Source organism: Leishmania major, chromosome 2, assembly GCF_000002725.2.
Source record: "Leishmania major strain Friedlin complete genome, chromosome 2".
Classification (NCBI taxonomy): domain Eukaryota; phylum Euglenozoa; class Kinetoplastea; order Trypanosomatida; family Trypanosomatidae; genus Leishmania; species Leishmania major.
Genome location: NC_007244.2, coordinates 200221 through 218428, shown reverse-complemented (window position 1 = coordinate 218428; position 18208 = coordinate 200221). Strand labels below are relative to the sequence as shown.

The 18208-nt window shown below is 63.6% G+C and overlaps 3 protein-coding genes across 3 annotated transcripts; all 3 read left to right on the top strand.

Moving 5' to 3' along the window:
• Positions 1 to 1862: 1862 nt before the first annotated feature.
• LMJF_02_0470 (hypothetical protein) lies at positions 1863 to 11330 on the top strand (the record flags this gene model as incomplete). Its single annotated transcript, XM_003721604.1, has 1 exon — positions 1863 to 11330. One exon carries the CDS (start codon positions 1863 to 1865, stop codon positions 11328 to 11330), a length of 9468 nt encoding a protein of 3155 aa, XP_003721652.1.
• A 1331-nt stretch (positions 11331 to 12661) lies between these two features.
• Positions 12662 to 13537, top strand: LMJF_02_0460 (conserved hypothetical protein; the record flags this gene model as incomplete). The annotated part of the gene is made up of 1 exon (XM_003721603.1): positions 12662 to 13537. One exon carries the CDS (start codon positions 12662 to 12664, stop codon positions 13535 to 13537), a length of 876 nt encoding a protein of 291 aa, XP_003721651.1.
• A 3675-nt stretch (positions 13538 to 17212) lies between these two features.
• On the top strand, positions 17213 to 18046 carry LMJF_02_0450 (putative voltage-dependent anion-selective channel; the record flags this gene model as incomplete). Its single annotated transcript, XM_003721602.1, has 1 exon — positions 17213 to 18046. The coding sequence occupies one exon, from the start codon at positions 17213 to 17215 to the stop codon at positions 18044 to 18046; it is 834 nt and encodes a 277-aa protein (XP_003721650.1).
• Positions 18047 to 18208: the final 162 nt, after the last annotated feature.

The window sequence follows — 18208 nt, the reverse complement described above, 5'->3', positions numbered from 1 at the left end:
GCATAGACAGACGCATAGGCAGACTGGCAGCAAGCTGCCGACACGTAGCCGTAGAGAGGAGGCGCAAGGGAAGTGCGAACACCGCTTACACAAAGCCGAATAGGATTTTAAGTGAGAGCTGTACACCTCTTTCCTACTCGCAATATATGTCTATCCTCCATACCTCCTGCCGCCGCCGCCGCCACCGCCGCTGTCCGACGCACCAAGCCATAGAAACACGCGTGCGTGCTGTCCGTCGACATCAGCTGTGGCGTATACACACGGCAGCACACATGCATGTGCACCTGTTCGATTCCGTGTACCTGTTGCGCGTCATTGTACTCACCTCAGCGTCTTTTCCCTCCATCTTTCCCTCTTCCCACCTTCGTTGCCCATCAGCAGTGGATGCGCACCGGATGCTGCTGATCATCTATCACCTTCCTGTGTGTGTGTGTGTGTGTGTGTGCGTGTGTGTGTGAACTCGTGAGCGTAAGCGCTGACGCGTCTCTTGACCGTGCTCAGGTCTTCTCTGTGCGTCACAGTTTTAAGTTCTCCACCCCCCTCCCCTCTCCCGTCTCCATTTTCCGCTATCCTACGCGATCCCATCCACACAGCGCGGCACATCCAGCGTGGGCCGTCCACCTGGCCACCGTTGGCGCTGTCGTAGCTGTCGGGGCTGTGCATATCGCATCTGTGCGCCTCTCTCCTCGTTCCTCTAGCCATCAGTGACTCGGCACATGCCGTCTGTGGCGCTTCCCTCGTCCACCGGGTCACCGATTGCGCCCTCTCAAGCGCAGTCGCCTCCGCGTGACAACGCCGTCGGCGCTCCGCCCGGCGCGGCACCAACGGACCGCCTCTCCTCTCCGCTGAATGCGCTTGCTCGTAGGACGGCGACTGGCTCGGCGCCCCCCGTGCATCCACGTGCTGTCAGCAGCAGTAGCTTCGGTGGACCCTTCGGGCCCTCGGCGATAGCAGGCGCGATGCGCAGAGGTAGCAGCGCCAGTGGTAGTGGCGTTGGAGCCGGTGCTGCGCGCGAGTCGATGACGCTAACGAGTCTCTTGCCTGCGGCGCATCCGCAGGCTCGGTGCTCACCGGGTCGCTGGCAAGCTCGCAGTGGATTTCCATCTTTGGCAATGCAAAGCCTGCCCAGCCCTGCTCTGTCTTCGAGCGCTGCTGCGGCAGATGCTCCCCCTGCTGTTGCCGCGACCACGTCTGGCGCCGTCTTTCTGCAGACTAGAAGTGCCGGGCCCAACAACCAGGCTGCAACGCCGCTACGCTCGTCGCACACAGGTGCGCATCGCACGACGGCGGGGCCAGCGCACGTCGAAGGGAGGGATGTGGCTGGAGCGCTCGCAGTGAATCTCGCTCAAGCGGACGTCTCCGTTGTGAGCGGCGGCGACTCTGCACCGATGCGACCTTGCTCGCACACAAGCCCGCGTGCTTCACAAGATGTGCCAGTCTACTCGAGCGCCACCACCTCGGATGCCGCGTGCACTACGCGCTCCTCGACACAGCTGATGTTGGCGGCTGCACCAACGTTGGCAGCGACGGCGAACTCGTCGGCGTCGCCGTGCACATCAACAGTGTGGTGGGCATTCACCACACCGCCGCTTCGGCGCTCGCCACAGGTGCGCTATACGGGTCACAGCACCGACCCCATCGGAATGGGCAGGGATGGCGGCGATCGGCTCTCGGTCACCCTACCCGACTCCATCGCGGCGGGCACCGCCGCTGCCCGTGATGCGGCGGCGGCTGTAGGGCCGAGGTTACGCTTGACGGCGACGCTGTCCTCCTCGTCCTCGGTGCCATCTTCTTCCTTGTCCGTGTACTCGCCATCCCGTGCTGGCTCATCGGCAGCGGTGTCGACTGCGAGGCCACCGTCCATGCCCTCTGTGACCAGCGTCGCTGCCGGCACGGCGGCTGTCGGCATGGGCAACGCGGGCTCAGGTGACCTTCTCTTCCCTTTCGATGCCTCCGTGCCGACGCTGCGAAGCTCAAATCCAGAAGACGAGGCTGCAGCTGCTGAGCTCGTACGTGGGCAACAGCGGCAGCAGCAGCAGCGCCGGCATCAAGGGAGTATTGGCGTGTCTGTAGATGTTTCAGCGGTGTTGGACAGACGTGAGGAGACCGGCGGCGCTGGCGACGACCGCCGTCACCGCCAAAGCTGGCCGCGCGGGTCGACAAGCTCGTCCAGCCACGCCACCCGTGCGCGGCAGCAGGGGCCGTCGCTGCAGCCTCCTGAAAGCAGCAGAGCTGCGGACAGCGAGGTCAAGGACCAGCCAGCTCGCCAGAACTCGCGACGTGCTTACGATGACCCCAAAGTATTCATGCGCGATACGGAGAACGATGCACCCGGCACTTTACTCATGCGGTGCGAGGATGAGGGGAACTTCGCGCTGGAATCTGTGCGCGTTCGCAGAGATGTGGATCGCACCGCTTATCACGCGAAGGCGCTGGGGGGGAGCACAGCCAACGACTCCCGCGTGCCTGAGTTTGCGGGCTTCGACGCCCTCGACGATGCGGTCTCGGCCAAGGCACCCGCGACGGTGGCCAGGGGAGTAGCAGTGCAGCACCAAGGCGAGAGTGTGCCTGCGCGGTCCCGCTCGTCTTCTCTTCTGGCCTTTTCGCAGGAGCTGCAGCGCACCCTACCACCGTCCGCGGTCATCACCGCCAGCGACCATTATCGACGTCTCAGGCAGCAGGCCATGGCGCATCTGCCACCATCACAGGCCTCCGAGGCGGTGGACGTCGAGGGGCCAGACACAGCACAACAAAACTGCCCATCACCTGCTGCCCACCGCATGCACTTGCACTTCTCACGTTGCTGCTCAGAGCCGCTCTGCGAGGCAGCCAACTCCACGAGGCTGCGTGCTGGCGTCCCGCCCTCCGTGTTACCGCCGCGGAGCACCTCTGGAGCGACGCACCCGCTACCGACAACGCCGCCGGCCGGCGACTATGAACGCGACAGGAGCGGCGAGGAAGAAGTGGAGGATGCGGCTAGAGACTGCGCGCACAGCGGAGAGGCCGCTCCCTTGGTGACGGCCCACTCGTCGTTGTCTTCCGTGACAGATAGCTCATCGCGCTCGCCGGCGACCACCTCGGTGGTGCAGCACATCCACAGTCACCACACAGCATTCGTGGCGGCCGCGTCCTCTGTCAGGACACATCCACCTCCGCCAGCTCCCGTGACAGCGGCTTCCGCAGCGGCGTCAACAACGCCGCTGGAGATTCCAGCGGCGTCGTGGAGGCGAGCGAAAGTGCAGCGACTTGCCACCCCACCGCTGGTGGGCTCAGGTTTGCTTCGGCCGAAGCTGTCGGCCACCGCACCGGCGGCGGCGTCGATGGCGCAGGGACGCTCTCCCCGAACGCCGGGTAGTCAGCGCGAGTCGCACTTGATGTCGCACGTGCGCGTCGCTCTCATCGACGCGCGGGGCGTGCGTAGTCATTTGGACGAGTTGAGGGCGCTTCTCCCCAAGCATCGCACCGGTGGCGCAGGGGCGACGGCGGCGCAGGACATCACGGGCGCCATCGCTGGCAACAGCGAGCCTGCGGGGGCCACCCGCCGCGTCTCCGCCGCCGCCACTGCCGCCGATACCCAAGATGGACAGCACACAAACGCAAACAGCGTGGCAGGTGTTAGGGGGCGCGACGATGAGGCAGGCGGGATTGGCGAGATGCTTGACGGCGGCGAGGATTCCGCTGGCATCGTGCACTGCACGACAGCCATGAGCCCGCTGAACTTCTCTCTCCTTCAGGAGATGTTGAGAGACGGGAAGGCTGATGACATCGGTGAGGACTGCGGCGGTGGCAGAAATACTCTGCGGGCTCGCGCAGGCACTGGGAAGGCTTCTTCACAGCTGCAGCACTCGCAAGGCTTGCACCGTAACGGCAACGGCGTTGATGGTGACGGCAGCAACGACGGCGGCCGATCGCCATCGACGACGCTCAGCGTTCGAGGCCTCTACACATCGTCGCTTAACGCCTACCGGCATCAGCGGCTAACGCAGCTTACCGAACAGCACCTTCAGTCCCTGTGGCTCGGCGTCAGCGCTGTCGCGAAGTCGGTGTGTGGCGTCACGGTCGAGCAATGTGTGGAGATGGACCTCATACAGGGGTCGACACTGATAGACGGGCAGGCGCTGCGTTTCCCGAGCGACACGGCTGCTGCTGCGGAGTCGGCGGCGCCGTCGCTGGCGAGCTCATCCTTTGGGGCCCCGCTGCAGCAGCAGCTTCAATACGCAAGGCCGCCGTCGCCGTATTCTACCGCCTCGACTGCCTCGCCAAACTCACAGGGCCCACTGCAGCCGAGCGGCGCCGCCGTCTCTGTGCAAGACAGGGAGGCCACGGCGACTAAGAAGGCGTCTCAGAGTGCCTCAAAGCCGCCACCGCCAGCAGATCCGCCCAGCCCTATGCCATCTTTCCACTTCTCAGAGGCCCCGCTGACAGCTGCCACGGCCGAGGTCACAGTGCAGCGACTGGCCAGCACCAAGAGGGACAACTCGCCTTCGGACCGCCACCGCGACTCCCAGCGCCGATGTCTCGACGAGGCGGCGCCGCTGGACAGCGCCGCGGCGGGCGGCAACGGGTGTGTCCCCTGGCCTTCGCTTGCACGCGCCGCCGTCTCGGCCATTGCCACCAGAGACTCGACCGTCACATGCACGCGCGGCGAGGGGGATGCGAGAATCAACGCCCGCTCTTCCGCCGTGGCCTCCACCTCGCTGACGACGCGCACAAACACGTCTACGAACACGACCGCGAGCACCGTCATGGTACACCCCTGCGCCCACTCGGACTGCCACCGCAGTGGCGACCGCGATCGTAGCGGTTGCCACCACAGCACCACATCGCCGACGTTGTTGTCGAAGTGGCCGAACGCGCCCACGTCGGGGATCATATACACCCACAACACGCCGGCAAACCTCAGCAGCGCCACGGCGTTGCCCAGTGCACTGAGCAACATCGGCAGCAGCAGTGAGAACCGCATGTCGAACACCCCCAGCGCTAGCTGCAGTGCTCGCGGAGGCAGCGGCGGCTACGCGGTCGGTACTGCGGCAAGTTTGCTTTCCGGCTTGCAGAGTCCAGCAGCATCGACAACGGCGACCACGGCTGGCGGGGGAAGGCCTCTGTACACGTTACCCTCCACCCTCCTCCAGCTACAGCAACAGCCGCCGCAGCACGGCTCCTCGCCGCAGTCGGCCCCGTCCGCGTCCGTAGACGGCGCCGCCCCTCCTAGCTCGTACGCGTCGCCGCCAGTAGCAACGGTTACCCACCTTTTTCCCTCGCAGCACCAGCCACTTGCTCAGGGCTGCACCGCTTCCGCCTCCGCCTCCGCCCCGCTCACCGCGCTGCCTCAGCACAGCTCTTCCAGCGTGTGGCATTCGGAGACTGGCGGCAGTAGTTGCCCCCTTGCGGGTTCGGCGCCGGGGCCCACGTGGATGCCGCCGCCGCCGCCGCCGTCACCCGCATCGCCTCTTCCACCCGCGGCGGTTCACAGAGGCGCCTCTGGGGTGTTGGTTGTGGCACCGACGGTGCCAAGTGCGTTGCCCAGCCCCTACGGGGCAACGAGTAGCGGGGTCGGTGCTGGCGCGTCTGCTTTACGGGGACTGTGCACGCGCTCTTCAGGGCTGGCGCCGGAAACGCCCTTCACTTCTTCGCTCGGCTCGACGTTGACGTCCTCACTGCTGGTCGCCATGCCGAGCCCTCCTCCCCTCAAGGCACCGTTCATCAAGGTCCAGCGAGAGGAGGTGGCTGCCGACACGGCGCCCGATTCACACTCCAACGCGCGCGTCAGCGGTGCCCGGCGCGATGCTGCTGCTTCCGCGGTGGGTACCAGCAGTGCCGCGGCCCATGCGCGAGGCGAGTGTCATGGGCAGTCACCGGCCTCCCCCGCTCTGCTACTGACAAGCCACGAGAGACCTGGCGGAGGTGGCGTAGAGGCGCGCATGGGAACCGCAGCCCAGGTCGGTTCCGCCGCGGCTGCTGCAATAGAAGGGATGGCTCGAGGAGGGATGAACGGCGCGTCGAACCGCGTTGGCGCGGCAGCGGCACTGCCTCCGGCCATCGTCTCCCCGTACGGCGTGCTAGCCGAGGGAGAGCTGTGTGTTGTGGCACCCATTCATGAGTCGATGGAGTTGCTTGCACGCGAGACACACGGCAGCGGCGGCACACCCGCCTCGTCCGGAGCCACGCCGGTGATGATGCCGGGCTCACCCCTCACTTGGCGAGGCAGACTCGAGGCTCGCAGCAGCAGTCCTGTGCGTCGAAGTGCTGCCACAGGGGCGTCAGTGACGACCGCGGGGCTAGTGCCGCTCGCCCCGAGCGGTAGCAGTGAGGGTGTCGAAGAGTTGTCTGAGCCGTTTTCACTGATGCGCTCGGCAGCGACGCCGTTGGCGCGAGGGCGAATAGGCGTGTTGGACATCACCACCACCACCACCGCCAGGGCCATCACCTCTAAGACTACAGCTACGACCACGACCACCACGAACACAGCATTGCCCACCACAGGCAATCATCTGTCGCTCGGCGGTAGCATGGGCGGCGTTGCGATGCACTTCAGCCTTCCATCGACAAGCACCCTTCGACGGCAGCCGCAGCTGCAGCACGCGTTGTCTTTCTCTTCACATGCCGGCAGCCACCAGCAGGACGTGTGTCTCCATGATATTCGATCACACGCCACTACTGCTACTGAAGTGCAAGGGGGCGAGGCGGCAAGCACGGCGCTGGCCTCGGCCACAGAACAGCCGCTGCCGCCATCACAGCAGCACCGCACGAGAAGCAGAGACAAGTCAGTGGGGCACCGTGACGCTCAAGCGCTGCCGTTCCTGCGGTCCTCGCTGCCGTCGGATGGAACAACACCGGCGTCCTCGACGCCGTCGCCGTCGGCGGCGTCCGCCGTCTCTGCGAACGGCGACCAGCAATTAGTGTATAATGGCGAGAGTGACGGCACTGACGCGGCGGTACAGGCGTCTCACCAGCTTGCCACGCATGCGGCGGCAGAGGGGGCGAGGGTGGGCAAGGCGTTGAATAAAGATTTTTCTACGGGTGCCGCTTCGGAGTTCACCGCGGTTCACGACTCGACCGCCTCGCCGCCGTCGCCGCGGCAGCGACCGGATGAACAGGATGCGGCCTCCGTAGCTGCGCATCCGCGTGCGGCGTCTGCGGCAAGCTCGTCGCTGTCATACACAACTATCTCTGCTTCCACAGCGGATGCCACGCCGGCCGCCGTGACGGCGATATCCGTCTCAGGGACGCGCGTGCCGTCCTCCGCTTCCTCAGCAACACTGCCGGCGCCCCTGCGAGCCGAACTGCAGTTGGAGCATGGAGGCAATGGTGCGTCCCTCACACGCCCCATGGCCACCACCGGCTCCGCCCTTCACGACCTTGGCGACGACGAGGACACGAATACGGTTGTTAAACGCAGCAGCAGCAGTGAGATCAGCAGCAGCAGCGCCTCGCATACACCGTCACGGGAGGCACTGCTGATGGACGGAGCGCGGCATCGGCCGTTGCATGCAGTGCTTCCATGGGCGCAGTTGCGTCCTCCGCCCACACGGACGTCGACTACCGCGTCGTTGACGATGCACTCGGCCGACCGCGCTGACGCGCTGCTGGTGCGTGCGAACGACATGGAAAGGGAAGTCAGGGAAGTCGACGTCATCAGCGCCCTAATGTGCGCCACATCGCTGCCGGCTCGTCCCGGCGGCCTCGCGACAGGCACGGACGGAACACACCGGCCTTCCTCTCCAACAACGTCGACCCTGCCGGCGCGGGCGGAAGTGGTTCATGATATTCCGGCGACTGAAGCGGAGGTGCGCAAGGCAGACGCTCTGGTGACGCAATCCAAGGGTGAGGACGGTACAGCCGACACCCCTGGCCCCCTGGCACCCTCCCTGGCGCCGCGGTCGTGGGCGACGCGAGGTGGCAGGCATGTCGGCGTGTGCACTGACTCGATGGCAGCCGCACTCGACACGGAGCACAGCGGGTCTTTGACAGCAACGGCGCAGTCGTCTGATAGGTCGCACATGGTCGCATACGCGGGCACGTGCAGTGGCGACGATCGTGGTGAGGCAGGCGAGGCGAAGAGGAGAGGGGGGGCCGTTTCCGCGGACGAGCCGGCTGCCAGCGACAGCGAGGGTGGCCGTGATCTGCTCTCCCTCTACGTGAACAGCGACGCACATGACTTGCCGAGCTCACCTCGGCGTGCAGCTGCGTATCAGCAAGCGCTGCAGCAACAACCATACCACCAGCGCCATCTGATGCAGACGTGGTTTAGCATCTTTACGATTAGCTCCTCAGGGCATTCCGCGATGACGACAAGCTCACTGCGAACGGCCATCACAGGCGTGGCGCTGAGCGCCAGCGTGGCGGCTCTTGGGCCACGGCTGAATATGTCCTCGATGTCGTCTGGCACCCCGACAACGCTGGCGTCAGTCGCGGAGGTCATTCTGGGGATCGGCGCTGCAGGCAGTACTGTGGGCGGAGGCAGCGCCGGTGGCCTGTCCAGCGGCCACGCCGGTGCCATTCCATCCATAGGCGCTGCCGCGACTGCCACAGCAGCTGCTGGCTCTGCGGCTGCTTCTTCGTTTACGGTGACAGTGATCGCGCCCACCACTGCAGCCACCGGCAACTCGACCTGGACGCCGAGCAGCACCGTCACTCTCAGTAGCGACTCGGCGTCTGCGGCGGAGTTCACATCACCGTCGACGTACTTTGGCACCACCGTGTCCAGCTCTGCGTCCTACTCGCTGAGCCCTGAGGGATGCGGCATCATAGTGAGCGGTGGCGCTGGCGGAGGGGTGACGGCGGGGGTGCACTCTGTGTCGCCGACAGGGGAAGAGGGCGCGGTGTTCTTGCCGTGGCGCAGTGCAAGCGCGCCGGCACAAACGGAGTACGTCTTCCCAGTAGCCGTGAGAGCTGCTGGTGCTGATGCTGCTCGTGCCGGTGGTAGCGGTGGCGGTGGCGCTGCATGCGACGCAGATTTCGATGCGCTTCGCTTGGACGCAACGCTCAACTTGACGTCGGCCTCTGCGGAGAGCACGCAGCACGTGCTGAGTCGACTGAAGCCGTTGCCGCATCTCACACCGCCGCACAACTACCCCTTCCTGTTACCGGAGGTGACCTCGCCGTGCCCGCGCGATGACGACGTCTTCGGAGAAGACGAGGACGACGTCGACGCGTATGACTACGCGCAAGACGTAGATGACGCTGTCCTGCTGGATGCGGACTCGGACGTTGAGCCTGAGGAGCGCCACCGCGCCACTGCGCGTGTCCGTGGAGGAAGCGACCACTCGTCGCGCGTCGAAACACCTTGCTGTGATGGGGCCGGTGGCACCGGACGTGCATACGGCGACAGCAACGTAGAGGATCACGGTGCGGTTGTCAAGTCGGCAGCCTCGCATTCACAGCATCGCGGCGACGGCAAGGTCGACGTGGGGGCGTCGCCGACCCAACCGCCTCCGGATAGTTGCTCGAACGGGGGGCCGACGCTGACCACTGTTGCCGCCTCCACGCGCACGGCAACCACTGAGGATGGCGGCGCAAGCCTCTACGCCGCTGTCGTGTCGAGGACAGCGGTGGCGCACGCATCGAGGGTGGGCGAAGTCGGCAGTGCGGAGGACGACAGCAGCACCGAAGGCCGCACCTCCTCAGTCCACCTCTCGGCGCGCTCTCTCGGCATTCCGACTGCTCCCCTTACAGCCCCTGCCGGCGCGGGTCCAGCAACAGCCGTCGCCGCCAAGACATCAAGTGCGGCGGCCTCCGCCATCGAGGGCAACGAGGACGTGCGCGTCGTCAGCCTCCCTGGCAGTGGTGACGATGTGCCGATCGCGCCGTCATGGCCACTTCTGTGCACCAACACCGCTTCTGCTGCTCCGCGCTCGCCGCGCATAGTGAGCGACTCCCCGCTTCGGCTGCGCGGCGCCGTTACCATCACCGCTGGCGGTGATGCACTCGTGGCCTCGACGGCGACAACGGCGATGGCGGCAGCGGAGAGGGAGCGTGCGGGCGCGCAGACCAGCCGCAGTGCGAGCAGGCCACACCATCTCTCTGGGGGCGGCAGTGCTCTCATTCAAGACGGCATGCCTGCAAGCAACAGCAACAGCGGAGATGTGGGTGGTCGCCTCTTTCCGCAAAACCCCACCCCGCCCGGGGCGGCGCTCGAGGAGGGGGGCGGTTGGGCAGAGGTGGCGGCGACAACCGTCTCTGAGGACACCGCCAATGCGCTCGTAACTCCAGGGCTGCCGGCGATGCAGCACTCTTCGCAGCGGCAGACCTCCTCGTGTGCTACGATGGCGAGCTCGGTGACGCCCATGGCAGTAGGAGATGGCGAAGGAGTAGCGAAGCTACGGGACGGCGGCGGCCGAGATGCCGACCCCGCCGTTACCAAAGGAGTGCGAGCCGCATCGATGGCATCCCTCTTCGACGCCAGAGGCATCGACCAACCCAACCGCAAGTGCGTCGGCCACGGAGAAAACTCGGTGGTAGGCGAGGGTGGAGGAAGTACCGCGGTGGAAGGCTGCAGTGACCGCCCGAGAGCGGATAGGAGTATCAGCATCGACGGCGACGCCGCTGCCGTGTCGCATTCAGCGGAGACAGCAGAATGGAAGAGGAGGCACGACGACAGACGTGCAGTGGGTGCGAACGCCGTGCTCAGTGGCGCTGCACCCGACGCTGGCGATGAGTTTCCGATCGCATCTACACCGCTTTCGATGACGCCGGCGCTTCGGGCGGCAGACGATTCGGACAGCGACGGTGCTGTCCTTTGCCTTCTGCCGGAGGCGGCGCGCAGCAGCACCGTGCCGGAGCGGACGCCTTCCGCAAGGCAATCGGAGTCGCGTGGGCCACCACCACCACCGCCGCTGCCGCCAGCGCAGTTCTCTATCCCGTCCTACTACCTCGCCCAGTGCGAAGACGGCCTTGCAGACGTGGCCGGCAGCCTCCACGGTTGGCATGCAGCGACGTCGGCTTTCTTTTCAGGGGCAGACACCGCCGTCGCGCCCGGTCGGACGCGCGACGGGTGGAGCCGCCCCTCGAGCCGGGCGTCCGACCTGTACACCTCCATGTCCGCGCTCGCGCGTCGCCGCTTACAACAGCGTGCTTTCTACAACGACGCAGGGTTGAGTGGAACCGCCGCACCGTCGCACACGACGGCCACGGCGGCGGACACGCCATTGTCAGCGTCAGCGATGCCGGAGCTGTCGCTACGCGTTGGCGCGACCGCTGATCATACCGAGAAAACAGCCACGACTCCGACTTCGCCCACCGCGGCGGCCGGCGCCACGCACAACGACCGCCTCTTGGCATTGATGAGGCGCACTTTACGGCTCGCTGACGGCGAGAGCGGCGCTTGCTGAGGGGAAGGGCGGGCGGGGCGCAGGAGGGGAGGAGGGGGGGGAGGGCGGTGCCATTTTCGCCCCTCCTCTCCTTCTCTCCCTCTCTCCTTCTCTCCTCCCCTCCTTCTCTCCCGTTGCTTCCACTGGCCGTGCCCCCAGCGTAGGCACCTCGCCCACCTTTCCTCTCTTTTATGTCTCCACATGATGAGACGGGGTGACTGGGGGGACGGAGTGGCACCGCACACACACACACATACACACTCGCCCGTGCACCCAAGCACAGGCGCACGGCGCGTGCCGATGCTCTTGGACACACCAAAGAAGACCCGCTCTACTCCTGCCGGCGTGGCCCTCGGTGTGCGAGCGGCCCGATCTCACACCCCCTCCCTCCACCCTCCAGAGGTGGGGTTGGACGGAGATGCATGCACCGACGTGCTTGATGGCCTCGGCGTCACTCCTTCTCCTTCTCTGGCGCTGGCGAAGGGGCAGGAGTGCTTGCATGCGTTAATACGTACACAGATGTATATGCGTGTGTCCATGTATCTGTTGCTGTACCTCTGGGGAGCACGCGATTCTTTCCAGTGCCGTCTACGGGCTCGTCTTCCGTTCTACGTGTGCGAGGGCGAGAGCCTGGCGCATGCATGCCTTGCTGACGAGAGGCGCCGTTTCTCTGCTCGTCCCCCCCCCCTCTTCACATCCGCGTATGCACACGCACAGGCACACCCTCACGTGACGCGCAGGATGGAGAACCCCGCACTAGGGCCGTGTGCGTGGGCGACGCACACGGCCCTCTCTCTTCCCCCCCCCCATCACAAGGAACCTGTGGGATGCGCCACCTTTCCCCTATTGCTGCACGCTTTCGAAGCATAAGTGCGAATGGTTGCGTGGCCCGCCGCTCGGATGCGCGAGTGAGAGCGTCTCTGTGCTGCGTGCGCATGTGCGAGCTGTCCTCCACACACGGCGGTCCTTCTCATGGCTCGTCGTTTCCACTGCTCATGCGCCCCCCGCTCCTCTTCTCTCTTCTGTGCGCCGGATGACTGATCCGCCACTCTCTCTCTCTCTCTCACGCACGCACACACACGTGTTATACACATATATCATACATATACACATACACACACACATATATATATATATATATATATATATATACGTATATATATATATGCATGTCATGGTGGTCGGCGGCAGTATCATTTGCTGTCGCTGTTTCACGTGCTTCATCAAACTTCCCACGCCCACGCCCTTCTTTCGCTCCACTTGCTTTCTGATCGATTTCGACTTCGGTTGTACTGTTTCCTTGCTTGCCCCCCTCCCCCCTCTCCCTTCCATCACCCTTTTCAGCGCATCCCATGTCGCATTCGCAATCTGCCAAGGGGTCGGCCGTGAAGGTCTACACCACCCCTTCCCTCTTCAAGGACTACAACAAGCTCACGAAGGACCTGCTCGCGAAGGACTTCCCCACCGCGAATAAGTGGGTCCTGGAGTGCAAGTACAAGGGCCCCAAGGACACCTTCTTCATCAACCCCAAGGCTAGCTCCGATGGCAAGATCTCAGCTGAAATCGAGTACGTCGCGGCGTGCAACGGCGGCCTTAAGGTCACCGTGACCCCTGAAATCATGCGTGAGATCAAGGCCACGGCCCACTACACGATCCAGGGTCACAAGATGGAGGTGGCTCTTCAGCGCCTCCACGACAAGTACCACTACGAGGTCAGTCACGAGACGTGCGTGATTCTCTCGAAGCGCGCGAGCATCAACGAGAAACTCACGCCGACTCACGTGGAGCTGGGTATGGGCATCGACGTGGCACCAAACTGCCAGGTCGGCTGCGGCGCCACATACGACATTGGTGCCAACGACTGCAACTGGAACATCGGCTGCCGTTACGCGGGGAGGGGCTGCGAGATGGCGATTCGCACGAACCGCCTGCAGACCTACCACACAAGCGCCAGCGCTCCGTGCTCCTTCATGTTTAACGGCAACAGGTGCACGGTGCGTGCCGCCGTCGAGGTGGTGTGCGGACGCGGTCGTGGCGACAAGGGTGTCGCGGTCACCGCGGGGATGGAGGCCACATGCCCGGTGCACCCGGCCAACACAATAAAGGCTCGCGTGGACCGGGACATGAGGTGGGTGGTGGCTTACATCGCGAAGATGGCGGACAACTGGACTGCGTGCCTGTCGCTGGACGAGAATATGAGGGTTGGTGTGCAGATGACCCACTCGTAGGCGCTGAAGGACATGCAAGCATGGCAATAGCGAAAGTGGGCAGTATCTACGCGCAAGGAAGGGAAGGGAAGGTACAGGATGATGGGCGGCACAGGGAGATGGAAAGATGGAGGTGGACGGTCCGAGAAGACTCGAATGGTGAATGGCGGTGATGCGGTTGTGGGCGACAAGGGGAACCGGACTGGGCGAGAGACGCAGTGCGGGGGTGTCGAGGAGGAACAAGGAAAAAAATCGATCGACCAAACAGGGTGGCCGAGCAACGGGGCGGCACGCGAAGGTGCTTGCCGTGACTCTGGCGCCCTCTGTCTCCACCTCACTCGCGCACGCTGCCGGTCGACTTTTTCCTTTCCCTCTACCGTGTCTGGAGGATGTCGGCAGTGGCGCAGCTGTGTTTGGGGCCCTGTGTGGCTCTCTTTCCCCCGTGTGATGCGCACGTTGTGTTTGGTGTGCCGTGCGTGCACGCGTGGCCTGTACACCTCCCGCACCCTCTCGCCGTCTGCGCGCATCGCCACAGAACGCCGAGAGCGGCCCCGCAGCAGGGGCCGCATGCCATAGACGGTAGGCGATGGAGAGAGTCCGAATCTTTTACCGCGCCTACTCGCCCCATCGCGCGGCTCTTTGCCGCCACGCAGTTTCACGCGTTCGGGCGCGTGTGTTGCTCGCCCGCACCGTATTCGAATCCACGCAGTGGCTGGCGCACAGGCGCGGGGGTGACGGATCGTGGACCGGGTCCGGCGAGAGCGTGGTAGAGGGCGGAGATTTTACGCAGGAAGGGGGCGCGGGGGCGATCGTGGTGCGCGCACACACGTGCAGCGGCGCGACGTGACTGTGAAGGGCCGAAGGCACGGCAGCGGTGGGGGAGGCAACACACAGCGCTTTGCCTTCGTTTCTTTATTCCCTCAGTGTGCGTCCCGGTGCTTCAGCTCTCCCCTCATATACCCCACCCACCAAGTCGTCCTTGCCACACCCTCAGCGAGGCAGAGACCGACCGACCGCGGGACAGACGGACCCTTATCTCTCATCCTTCAGCCCAACACCCCCTGCTGTAAGACCACCGCCAGCACCACCACCTCTTCTGCCCCCCCCCCCCCCTCCCCCTCCCTCCGGTGGGGTCGGAGAGAAAACGTCCCGAAGTGGCGCGAAGCGAGGAGTTACGACGGAACTGAAAACGGAACCCCTCTCCCCTCTCCCCTCTCCCTCCTTCCCATCAGTGTCCTGGCGCTGCTGTGTTCCTTATTTTCCCTTGTTTCTCGTTGCTTTCTGTTTGGACTTATACCCTTATAGCGTACGTGTGCTCGCGCCCACTTCTCTTATCATCAGCAGCCTCCTCCTTCCCCATCCCCATCCCCTCCTCCTTCGGCTTCTTCATTTTCCGATGATTCGCTTCTCTCTCTCTCTGTTTTTTGTTTTTTTTTTCGGATGCATGGCGTGTCACCGCCCTTGCTCGCACACGGAGATGCGATGCTGGTCGACGCAGCTGCACCTCGGACAACGAACGCCCATGACACACCTGCACACGAATCTGTATATTGGTCGGCGTGGGTGTCGGCGTGCCGGTGTGTACGTGCCTGCGCAATAACACGCCTCCCCTCCTCCTCCTCTCTCTCTCTCTCTGTGTGTGCGTGCGTGCGTGTGTGTGTATCTCACCATCTTCCCCGTGCGCGTTTCGATCTTCTTTTACTTTCATGAATCCGCTGACGTGTGTGCGCGCGCTCGCTCGGTCAGGTATTCCGAACATAGTGGACTTCGCTTGGTTTCTAGCTTTGCTAGGGCTGCTGAGGGGGGAGGGGTGGCACATGCACACGCTCGCGAGCTCTTTCACACCCTTTCGCAGTTTCTCTTCTCTGGCGTCCCCGTCTGTTTCTGTTTGTGTGTGTGTGTGTGTGCTGACTTGCTTCTCGTCCCTCTCTCCTTCTCTCCCTCTCTCCCTCTCTCTCTTCACCCCAAACAGCTGCATGCGCCTCATCCTCTTCTCGTTGCTAGCGTTGTTGTTGCACGTCCCCTTCCTCTACCTGTGTCTTCTGCCGAAGCCTCCGTCTCTCACCCCGCCCGCCTTGTTCACGCAGACAGACTCACGCCGAGGCAAGTCGTGGGCCGATGCGGGAAGAGCAGCAGCAGCAGCATCGGGGGCAGGGATTGTATATATATATATATACATGTGTGTGTGCATGTATAAAGGGGCCTGTGTCGACGACTTCTTTTGGAACTCAGGGGTTGGGGTAGGGGGTGGGGAGGAGGAAGGACATTGATTAGTGAGACACGCCCGTTCTCACAGGAAAGCACCTGCGCAGAGTAAAAGAGAGCAGACATGTGCACACACGCGTGCACGCACGCACGCACGCACCCCCACCCCCCTCTCCCGCTCTCTCTCTCTCTCCATGGAGATGCAAACACGGGAAGTCTCCTCGCGCATTGAACTTCAGTGGCGGGATGACTTTAGAGTAAGCGAACATGAAATACAGTACTCGAAGAACAATGAAAAAGTATAGGAAAAAGAAAACGTAAAGGATGAAACAAAGTAGGGTGGACCGCTGCGCTTGCAGCGGCGGTGGTTGACCCCGAGCACGGCGCTGACGTGGCAGCGCGGATTCATGGCTCTGTATTTCGCTTCTCGCACCCCCGCTGTTTTGAGTGCGGGCACGCCTCTCTGAGGCTCAACGCGCACTGCTCTCGATCAGCACATGCTCCAAGGGAGGCCAACGGAGAGCGCACGCTGTTCAGAGGTGTTTGCGTGTGCGAACGCCTGCTCACGTTTTTTCCCTACAGCCACCATTACAAGAGCTGGTCCTCCACTCCTCCACTCCCCCACCCCCATCCACTGCCAAAATACTGAGCCACTGCTGGTGCGTGGTATCAACAGGGTCCAGTACTGACGACGTGGGGAGGTCAGAGCGCGATGTATCGCTGCTGATGCCGGCGGTCAGGCCTTGGATGGCGCTGCGCCGGGGCGACCTGCGACAGTGCACAGGCGTGCGGTAATCCATATGATGGGTGCAGTGTCGGCGTGACTCAAGCGTATCCCACCGCCGGCTCTCATGCTGCCTGCTGGCGCGGGGAGTCTGCGTGTAACCCCGAGGAGGGGTGGGAGATGCACCACGTGGCGACCGGCATGGTGGGGGAAAGGCTGTGGGGTGGCCTGCGGCGAGTGTGGATCGGTCGGGCTCGATGCAGAGACTGTGCTTTCAGACGACTGGGGGTCGGTGCATGGGCCGCAACGCATGTGTGTCTACGGCATGCTTCGCACCACGCAAGTGGGGGCCCCATGATAGGTCCGATGTGTGTGTGGGATGGTGGTGGTGGAGAGCAGTCGAGTGAAGTTGAAGCGCCATGCTCCGTGGCAGAGAGGCGGACACGTTGAAAGCACACACACACACACACACACACACACACACAGAATGCCCCGCGACTTACTGTGCACCTCCCCTCTGATCCCTGACTCTCTCTCTCTCTCTCTCTGACTCTGCGCACAACACCCGCATCCCGCTCCAACACACCCACCCATACAAATCTCGGCTCGAACAAACTCTCCAACCTTCGCTGTATACGCGACGGGCAACAATGTATATCAAGGAACGCACGAACGACCACCATCGCCATCACCATCATCGCCACGTCTAGGAACGTGTCTCTGTCTCTCTCTCTCTCTCTCCTCTGTTAATCGGCACACCCCACACCATGACAACCCTCTTCAAGGATTACACCAAGGGCAGCAATGACTTGCTGACAAAGAACTTTTCCAGCTGCGGCGAGTGGAAGGTCGAGAGCAAGGGCAAGGCCCCCAGAGGCGCGTACGCCCTCACGACCACCTCCAACACCCACGGCAACGTGAACGTGGATGTCGAGGGGCTGACGGACAGCGGCGCCTATTATGGCAAGCTCACCTTTGCTTCGAAGGACCTCACCGACGTCAAGGTCACCGTCCGCGCCGAGGACTTGAATAACCACCGCGTGGAGGCCATCATCGGCCACAAGGGTCCGGCGCTGTGCGATATATCGGTGGAGGTCAACCACCAGACGATGAAGCCGATAGCGGGTGGCTGCCTGAGCATCAACGACAAGTTCACGCAGAAGGCCGTGGAGTTGGCGCTCAGCATGGCCGCCGTTGACGGTGTTCAGGTCGGCTGCGGCACCAAGTACGATTTCAAGTCCAAGACCATCGACTGGACGGCAGCGTGCCGCCTGGAGGCCAAGAACGGTCTTGTGCTGACGGCGCAGACGTGCCGGTTGCTCGACCTCACGGCGAGCGTGGTTTCCAAGGCCCCGCTGCACCCCAAGTTCCAGCCGTGCGTGGCAGCCACCATGACCATGAACCCGCAATCGATGACATGGGACGGCTCCATGGCAGTGGAGTGGGGTTGCCAGGTGATTCTCGGCAACACGGCCAAGGTCCGCGTCAACAAGAACCTCGACTGGATCGCCTCGTACATCGCCAACCTGCGCGGCGGCTGGACGTTGGTACTGTCGATAGACAAGACCATGAAGACGGGTCTCACGCTCACTCGCAACTGATCAGCGCGTGAGCGTGTGGAGTCCACTACGCTCGCCGGCATCTTGCTCTTGCCGACGCGCGCCCTCCTCCGGTTGTGCGCATCGCGGTGCAGCGCAGCCTCGCTGCATCTTTTGGCGTTGTGCGTCTTGGGAGGTGTGGATGTGTGGATGCAGGCATCTCTC